Source organism: Peromyscus leucopus, chromosome X (genome assembly GCF_004664715.2).
Source record: "Peromyscus leucopus breed LL Stock chromosome X, UCI_PerLeu_2.1, whole genome shotgun sequence".
Classification (NCBI taxonomy): domain Eukaryota; kingdom Metazoa; phylum Chordata; class Mammalia; order Rodentia; family Cricetidae; genus Peromyscus; species Peromyscus leucopus.
Window position 1 is genome coordinate 7,965,193 of NC_051083.1, and position 9,358 is coordinate 7,974,550.

The window sequence follows — 9,358 nt, forward strand, 5'->3', positions numbered from 1 at the left end:
TGAAACTAATGTCCCTCTGGGAGGCTGCTGAGGGGGTCTCCAAGGACCTCTTGAGGCTCTGATGTTTAATACATTACTCAAAATCAAAACAAATCAACCAAACAACAAACCCCAAACTGTATAGAGTGGAATGACTTCTTCAACAAATGCATAAATCCAATCTACAAAATGAGAGTTGGGTAACTGGAGTTAAAAATCAGTCAGGAATGGCTTGGGACTCCCAGAGGCTTCCCAGAGCCTGATGTGAAGGCTTGGAAGCCATTTTTCAGTACGTTCTTGCTTATCCAAGATATCATGATGTCAAAAGCTCTGATTTTGAGTTGGAGTGGGAAGAGGATTTACTTGCAGTGTAGTGAATCCAGGCAGGGCTCAGGATCCAAGTCTTCTGTATGTACACAGTGCTATTTAAACAGAGCAACTCCTTCCCTGCTGGCCCCACATTCCTACCTCACAAATGCAGTTCATTATCATCTCCTACTTCCCTACTCCCCAATCCCCATCTTACACCCACTCCATCTTCCTCCACCTTCCACCTCCACATTTTCCTACCTCATGATTCCACCTCTCTCCTCCTCTCCCTTCCATTACCTTCACACACTCCTACCTCATAACCCCAATCTTCTCTTCCTCCCACCTTCTCTATTTCCCCATGTCCTCCCATTCCCACTCACTCTTACCTGCTTGTAACTATACTTTGCAATCTTAACCCTCCCACCCCTATTTTCCCCCTCAGCATACCCCACCTCAAAATTCCAACCCTCTTCTCTCACTCCCTCATATCCTTACCTCACATACATCACCTCCCCCATTTCCACCTTTCCGAATCCTGCCTAACATCTTCAGCCTCCCAGACACACCTTCCTCCATCCCCTGCCTCTGTACCTCACACCTGGATCCACCTTTCTCCACACTCTGACCTCTGTCCTGTGCACTCCCACCCCTGCCTTCTGCCAGGTCCCCGTCACCTGACCTATTTCTTAAGAGGTAAGAAATATTTTACTATCTTACATTACTAAATTTTATTCTTTAAAGATAAGACTTAGAAACATTTCATCATCTTACATGTAACTTTATTTGAAGATAGGACAATTAAAAATCCCAATCCCTTTCCCCCTCATCCACAAGGCCTCTTCTTGTTTTTGTTTTTGTAATTAACCAAAGGTCCAAGGTTATTCGTTTATCTTGATGTAGGAGCCAATGCAGATGTCTGGGGAGGGGTGGGTGGCTCATATTGGCTCCATTACATGGGCCTCCTTTTCATAGATGTTAGGGATCAGACCCATAGGAGAGTTGATCATGCGCACAGTATTCTTACTAAATAGCTTGAACTCGTAATGAATAAGTTGCTCCCAAAAGCAGTTGTTGGGACGAATGATGGGTCGGCAGGACTTGGTCCATGTGTGTGCATCCAGCAGCGTCATGTTGTGGTATTTCATGAGATAGGCAAGGCAGAAGGCTGCTGAGCCGCTCACTCCTGAGGTACAGTGCAGCAGCACGCGGCCATTCCTCATTTCCACGGCGTGGATGTGATCAGCTATGGGGTCGAAAAAATCATAGAGGTAGGCGTTGGGAGCACCACTCACCGGCACTTGCACGTACTGAATGTCTTCAAAGAACGCATTCACTGCTTCTACCGAGGCATTGATAATTGTGGTGATGTGGTTGTTGGACAGGGCGAGTTTGTCGTTAGCGACCACAGCATTACTGATAAAAAGACTGTTAGTTATTTGAGAGAGGTCATAAAGGTTGTCCTGTTCCATAGCCTGAGTCTAAAGGACACAAGACGCTGTTGTCATCACCAGGGTGTCAGGTCAGCTGTCTCTCTGCACTAGGTTCCAGTGCACCTTTAGGAAAGCAGCTGCTCTGCTGAAATGTCAGGTCCTTAACCTCTGTCTCCTCCTCCACTACTCACGTGTCACAGTGGTAACCAATCTGTCTCTCTCCCATGCCCAGGCGTCACAATCCTCAAAGTCACAAGGCTCAGGTTTCTAGGGCAAAGGTAACTTTAGCTGCCCCCTAGCTAGGTGGTCACAGCCCACCTTCACCTTTCTCCCTTCTCGTTTTCTCTCTTTCCCCTTTCTTTTTTTCTTTTTCCTCTTCTTTTCCTTCCTTCCTTCTTCCATTCCTTCCCTCCTCCCTCCCTCCCTCCCTCCTTCCTCCTTCTTTTTGTGGTCGTTTGTTTGTATTTGAGACAAGATTTTTTTTTTTTTTTTGGTTTTTTGAGACAGGGTTTCTCTGTGTAGCTTTGCGCCTTTCCTGGAACTCACTTGGTAGCCCAGGCTGGCCTCGAATTCACAGAGATCCGCCTGCCTCTGCCTCCCAAGTGCTGGGATTAAAGGCATGCGCCACCACCGCCCAGCGAGACAAGATCTTAACATTGTAGACCAGGCTGGCCTCAGCTTCCCGAGGTTTGGGAGTACAGGCCTGCCTGCACAATCATGTCCAGTTTCCCATTCCTTTCTTCATAGTGTATAGTTTATTTTTGAGACAGGTCTCAGGTATTCCAAGCTGATCTTGAACTCATTATGTAGCCAGATGTTCTTGAACTTCTGTTCCTTCTGTCTCTACTTTCTGAGGACTGCGATTACAGGCTTGCACCCATTTATACAGTTCTGGGAATTGAATCTAGGGACTCATGAATGTAAAACAAGCTCTCTATCAACTGAGCTACATCCTGGTCATTTTTAAAAACAGAAAAAAATCACTTCAGGTTTTTTTGTTGTTTTTTTGCCTTTTAAAATGTTCTATTCCAACATCTCTGATTTATGCTTTAATTTTTTCTACCACACTGAACATATCATATATGAATGCTTCTATGTCATTAATGTTCAAGAATAGTTTTATACTTTCCCTACAAAGCAAAATAGTCTCATATTTGAAATTGCAACAGCCTTTGGCTCATGTAATGTGCTAATAACTACAAAATTGCAGCAAGAATAGAGGTTAGCTGTGCTTGGTGGAGTTGCCATGGCACTTCTTTGTCAGTTGTAACCACAGAATTTTGTTCCTGCTTACAAATACATTAGAGCTGGTTGTAAGGAAGCATGGCTAACAGCTCTCTAGTGGTCAGTTGTGACTAATTCAGCCGTGTCACTGTTCATTTATATATACATCCCAGTTGATTTATCTCTGGATTCTTTTTATTTGCTGAAACAGTAGCTCAAATAATTTCATTTGCTTTCTTCAAAAGAATGCCCATGTGCTTTGTAAACTACAAGTCATTTGATTATCACCAAGATGTCTTGTCAATAATATTAAAACATTCTAGAACAAGTTAATGTCACATTACAGTTGGGCCAAAATTTTGTTTTCAAAATGCTTCCCGAGACTTGCATTTACTTTCAGCTATAAGTATCTTGACTGAAATTGTAAAGAATATCTTAAAATTAATGCATTGTTTCACAGACAATCCAGAGACTCAGTCTTCATTGTTGTTTCATCGTCATTAAAAAGATTTATTATTATTATCATTAGTGTGTGTGTGTGTGTGTGTGTGTGTGTGTGTGTGTGTGTGTGTGTAAGGGCACATATGCCATAGTGTGCATGTGGAAATCATGGACATGTTTGAGAGCAGTGGATCAAACTTAGGCCACCAAGTTTGTACTGCAAGTGCCTTTACCCACTGAGCCATCTCACTAACCTATCATTATGAAAAAAGAGGAAACAGTTGATATCTTTCTCATAATGGTCAAGGAAATTAAAACCTCAAGATGCAACACAGTTTTCCTTTTTTCATATGTGGTAATCAAGTTTTTTATGTTACTTAAATTATTAGTTCCCACAAAAATAAAGAAAATAAAATATAATGCAAATAATAAATATGAGAACTACTTTTTAAGATATCTCAATTTCACTAAAGTTATTTAAAAAGAGTTAGTCCAGGGCAAGATGTATATATATATATATATATATATATATATATATATATATATATATCTCAGTGATAGAATATGTGCTTATCTTGAAGAATGCTCTGGGTTCCATCCCAGTACCAAAAATAAACAAACAAATAAAACAATATTAAAATAAAAAGGCTTATTTTGAGATACAGTATATTCTATGTAGTAATAGGAAGACCTGATAGAGCATTAGATTCCAGTGATTTCAAAATTATGTACTACTTAAACTTGTAAATGTAGCATAATTGTCCAATATAAATTCAGACCTGTTTTCAAAGGCACTCATTGCCAACATTAAACTGTAATATTCTTTCAGCCAATATTCTCTAATTCTCTTAGCCTGAGGGATGATGACTATCTTAAACTTCTACTATGGGACAGTTCCTGGGTGGATGAAGAATTGACATCTTCTAAGTCAGTCACCTTCAGACTTTTCTTTCTTGTTATTTAGTGAAGAAAATATTTAAGAACCCCTCTCTGTTTCCACTCTCAGAGAAAGATAATATGTAGTTGGTGTAGATGTAATTCTGAATAGTTTTATTAAATAAGAAACACAGAGCCAAATGCAGAGTTAAAAGCCCCAGAGGTCAGAGAGCAGTAGCTAAGAGCTGAGACTAAAACCACCTTCTTACCACCCGCTGCCGCTGCCGTCCTTCACCTGAGAAAGAGACCTACTTCCTGTGTGTCTGTCTTTTTATTAACAGAACTTTCTGTTCTTCCTTCTCATTGGTTGTAAACCCAACCACATGACCTCCTTGTCACTGCCTGTCTATACAGACCTCCAGGTATCTATGGTTGGTATTGAGATTAAAGGCATGTGTCTCCATGCTGGCTGTGTCTTTGAACACTCTGCCTGTCATGTGATCAGGATTAAGGGCATGTGCTACCACTGCCAGACTTCTGCTAAATGGCTTACTATTAGCTCTGACCCCGGGGCACTTTTATTTATTAACATACAAATAAAATCACATTTCAGCACAAATAAAATATCACCATGCAGGGAGTAGAGAGATGGCTCAGAGGGTAAAACTGCTTGCCATACAAACCTAAAGATCTGATTTAGGCCGGGCAGTGGTGGCGCATGCCTTTAATCCCAGCACTTGGGAGGCAGAGGCAGGCGGATCTTTGTGAGTTCGAGGCCAGCCTGGGCTACCAAGTGAGTTCCAGGAAAGGCGCAAAGCTACACAGAGAAACCCTGTCTTGAAAAACCAAAAAAAAAAAAAAAAAAAAAATCTGATTTAGATACCTGGAAACATGTAAACAGTTGGATCATTGGGGATGAAGTTGCAATCCCAGCATTCCTTCAGTGAGATGGAAAACAGAGATAGGAAAATGTGATGGTTTGAATAAAAATGGCCCCCATAGGCATATAGGGAGATGTGTCCTTGTTGGAGTAGGTGTGGCTTTGTTGGAGGAGGTGTGTCACTAGGGGGTGGGCTTTGAGGTTTCAGAAGCTCAAGTTTGGCCAGTGTGTCACTGTCACTTCTTGCTGCCTGTAGATCTAGATGTAGAACTCTTAGCTCTTTCTCCAGTACTGTGTCTGCCTGCACACCACCATGCTTCCTGGAATGATGACATGCCTCATGCATCCTGTAATATGCAAAATGATGAGAGGGGCACCAGCTCATTTGACAAGCTTCATTGTTGCCCTTTTTCTTGTCCCAGACCTTAGGGATGGAGACTCTGCTGTTCAGTTGGATGAATTAAATGAAATGGGTTTAATTGGGCCCTGAGGTAGCAGGGGCCAGGTGGCAGCACCAAATCGCCAAAGACAAGGTGGTTGTAGCTATCATAATGGACAGAACAGACAAAGTAATATCCATAATAGCCTGACCTGTAATGGTCAGCACAGGCAAAGTAAATTCTGGGGTCCATTAGATATTGGTTCTGCATTAACACTCTTCAACAGGTCCAGGCTGCTGTGCAGGCTGCTCTACCACTTGGACCATATGATCCAGCAGATCGGATGGTACTTGAGGTGTCAGTGGCAGAGAGGGTTGCTGTTTGGAGCCTTTGACAGGCCCTATAGGTGAATCACAGAAGAGACCTTTGGGATTTTGGAGCAAGGCTCTGCCATCATTTGCAGACAACTATTCTCCCTTTGAAAGACAGATCTTGACCTGCTATTGCACCTTAGTGGAAACTGAACATTTGATAATGGGCCATCAAGTTACCATGTGACCTGAGCTGCCCATCATGATCTGGGTGTAATCTGACTCACCAAGTCATAAAGTAGGACATGCACAGCAGCAACCTATTATCAAATGGAAGTGGTATATTGTTGATTGGGCCCAAGCAGGTCCTGAAGGAACAAGCAAGTTACATGAAGAATTTGCCCAAATGCCTATGGTTTCTACTCTTGTTACAATGCCATCTGCTGCCAAGCATGCACCTATAGCTTCACAGGGTATGCCCCATGATTGGTTGACTGAGGATGAAAAGACTAGGGCCTGGTTTACTGATGGTTCTGCATGTTATGCAGTCACTATCCAGAAGTGGACAGCTGCCGCATTACAACCCCTTTCTAGGACAACCCTGAAAGACACTGGCAAAGGGAAAACTTCACAGTGGGCAGGACTTCAGGCAGTACACTTTATTTGGAAGAAAATAGCCAGATTTTCTACAGTTCACTGATTCTTGGGCTGTAGCCAATGGATTGGCTGGATGGTCAGGGACTTGGAAAAAATATGGTTGGGAAATTGAGGAGAAAGACATTGGGGGAAGAAGTATGTGGATAGATCTCTCCAAATGGGTGAAAGATGTGAAGATACTTCTGCCCCATGTAAATGCTCATCAAAGGGTGATTTCAACAAAGGAGAAGTTCAATAATCAAGTAGATAGAATGACCCATTCTGTAGACAGTCAGCCTCTTCCTCAGCCATTCATGTCATTGCCCAATGGGCCCATGAACAAAGTGGCCAGGGTGGCAGAGATAGGGGTTATACATGGGCTCAACAACATGGACTTCTACTCACTAAGGCTGACCTAGCTACAGCTGCTGAGTGCCAGATCTTCCAACAGCAGAGACCAACACTGAGCCCCAGATATGGTACCACTCCCTGGGGTGACCAACCAGCAACCTGGTGTCAGGTTTACTACATCAGACCACTTCCTCCATGGAGAAGACAATGCCTTGTCCTTACTGGAGTAGATACTTATTCTGGTTATGGATTTGCCTTTTCTGCACATAATGCTTCTGCCAAAACCACCATCCAAGGGCTTACCTTATCCACCATAGTGGTATTCCATACAGTATTGCTTCTCACCAGGGAGCTCACTTCACAGCCAGGGAAGTGAGACAGTGGGCCCATGGAATCCACTGGTCTTCCCATGTTTCTTACCATCCTGAAGCAGATGGTCTGATAGAAAGATGGAATAGCCTTTTGAAGACACAATTACTGCACCATTTAGGTGGCAGCAGCTTGGAGGACTGGGGCAGAGTTCTTCAGAAGGCAGAATATACTTTGAATCAGTGTCCAATATATAGTATGATTTCTCCCATATCCAGGTTCCACTATCACCCTTAATGACCCATTAGGAAAATTTTTGCTTCCTGTTCCTGTATCCTTAAGTTCTGTCAGCCTGAATGTTTTGGTTCCAGAGGGGGTGCTTTCCTACCAGGAGTCACAAACATTCCATTGAACTGAAAGCTTAGACTTCCCCCTGGCCACTATGGGCTTCTGATGTCCTTAAGCCAACAAGCTAAGAAAGGAAAAACAGTGTTAGGAGAGGTGATTGATCTAGATTACCAAGGGAGATTGTATTGCTTCTCTACAATGGAGGTCAGAAAGATTATGTCTGGAGTGCAGGAGATACTTTGGGCCCTAAAGTTTAGGGCATCTTTTGGTGCTGATATGTCCTGTGATTCAAGTCAGTGGGAAACTGTAGTCAGAATTTTCTTTTTTCTTTCTTTCTTTTCTTTTTTCTTTTTTTTTTTTTTTTTTTTCGAGACAGGGGTTCTCCGTGTAGCTTTGAGCCTTTCCTGGGACTCACTCTGTAGCCCAGGCTGGCCTCGAACTCACAGAGATCCACCTGGCTCTGCCTCAAGAGTGCTAGAATTAAAGGCGTGCACCACGACCGTCCCAGAATTTTCTTTTGGCCACCAACCAGCTCCCAAATACAGACACAGAGACTTCTTATTAATTATGAATAAATGGCCTTAGCTTAGGCTTGTTCCTTTAGTTCTTTTAACTCAATTTAACCTGTTTCTATTCATCTATGTTTTGCCTTGGAGCTTTTTACCTTTCTTTCTTTCTGTATGTCCTACTTTTCTGTTTCCTCCATGTCTGTCTCTGTCCCCTGCTGTCTCCCTGTCTTTTTCTTCCCCACTCCCTAGCCTAAATTCCTCCTCCTCCTGGTTCTCCCTGCCCACCTATATCTCCTCCCTCACTATTGGCCATTCAGCTTTTTATTAGACCAGTCAGGTACCTTAGGCAGGAAAGGTAAAACAGCAACACATCTTTACATAATTAGACAAATGTGACACATCTCTGCATAGTTAAATAAATATTCCACAACAGGAAATTACAATATCTTACTCCAGGCAGGATAACAAAGAGAACAGACCCATCAGGAATGAAGGTATGGGTCACTCCTCCAGAAAAAGAACTAAGACGTATTGAGGTGCCTGTCAAGGGTAGAGAAAATACAGAATGGGTAGTAGAGGAAGGTAGTTATAAATACCAGCTAAGGCCATGAGACCAGTTACAGAAAAGAGGATTATAATTGACATGAGTGTTTCTGTTATATTTAAAGAATGCATTTGGACAGGTTGTGTTTTCTTTCCTCAATTTGTCATGTGATGTAACATCAAGAGAATATCGCCAGGCCATGGTGGCACACGTCTTTAATCCCAGCACTCGGGAGGCAGAGGCAGACAGATCTCTGTGAGTTTGAGGCCAGCCTGGTCTACAAAGTGAGTTCCAGGAAAGGCACAAAGCTATGAAGGGAAACCCTGTCTTGAAAAAACAAAACAAAAAAAAAAAAAAAGAAAAGAAAAAAAAAAAAAGAGAATATCAATGGTTATCATGTTTAAATATGAGATAATGAATGTCCCTCAAGGGACACTGTCACTTATTCTAAATTTATAATGCATTTGTGGTTGTAAGAGGGATAGTTGTACCATGGTAGGCATAATTATGACCTGGTGTGGTAGTATTCTAATTGTACTCATACTTGGACTGTCAGAAACCTTTGCCATTCCTCTGTGCCTCACCTAGGGAAGACATTGCCACTCCCATGGGTCTAAGGCATTGGGGTCCTTGACATGGCTGTGCCAATGTCAACAATACACTTTCACTCAGGGTTTCCTCAGCTTTCCACATTTAGTTATTTTTAAAAAGAAAAACCTAATCTTTTTTTTTTTTTTTTTTTTTGGTTTTTCAAGACAGGGTTTCTCCGTGTAGTTTTGGTGCCTGTCCTGGATCTCGCTCTGTAGACCAGGCTGGCCTTGAACTCAC

The 9,358-nt window shown here is 42.4% G+C and overlaps 1 protein-coding gene across 1 annotated transcript; it reads right to left on the minus strand.

Annotated features, from left to right (window-relative positions):
* Positions 1 to 1,053: 1,053 nt before the first annotated feature.
* On the minus strand, positions 1,054 to 1,888 carry LOC114680954 (dual specificity phosphatase 21-like). The gene has a single exon (XM_028854128.2). It carries the CDS (start codon positions 1,758 to 1,760, stop codon positions 1,227 to 1,229), a length of 534 nt encoding a protein of 177 aa, XP_028709961.2. The 5' UTR covers positions 1,761 to 1,888; the 3' UTR covers positions 1,054 to 1,226.
* Positions 1,889 to 9,358: the final 7,470 nt, after the last annotated feature.

What these genes read in the sequence shown, in the direction of transcription:
- LOC114680954 (XM_028854128.2), bottom strand. Translation starts at nt 1,760, where the DNA reads ATGGAACAGGACAACCTTTATGACCTCTCTCAAATAACTAACAGTCTT.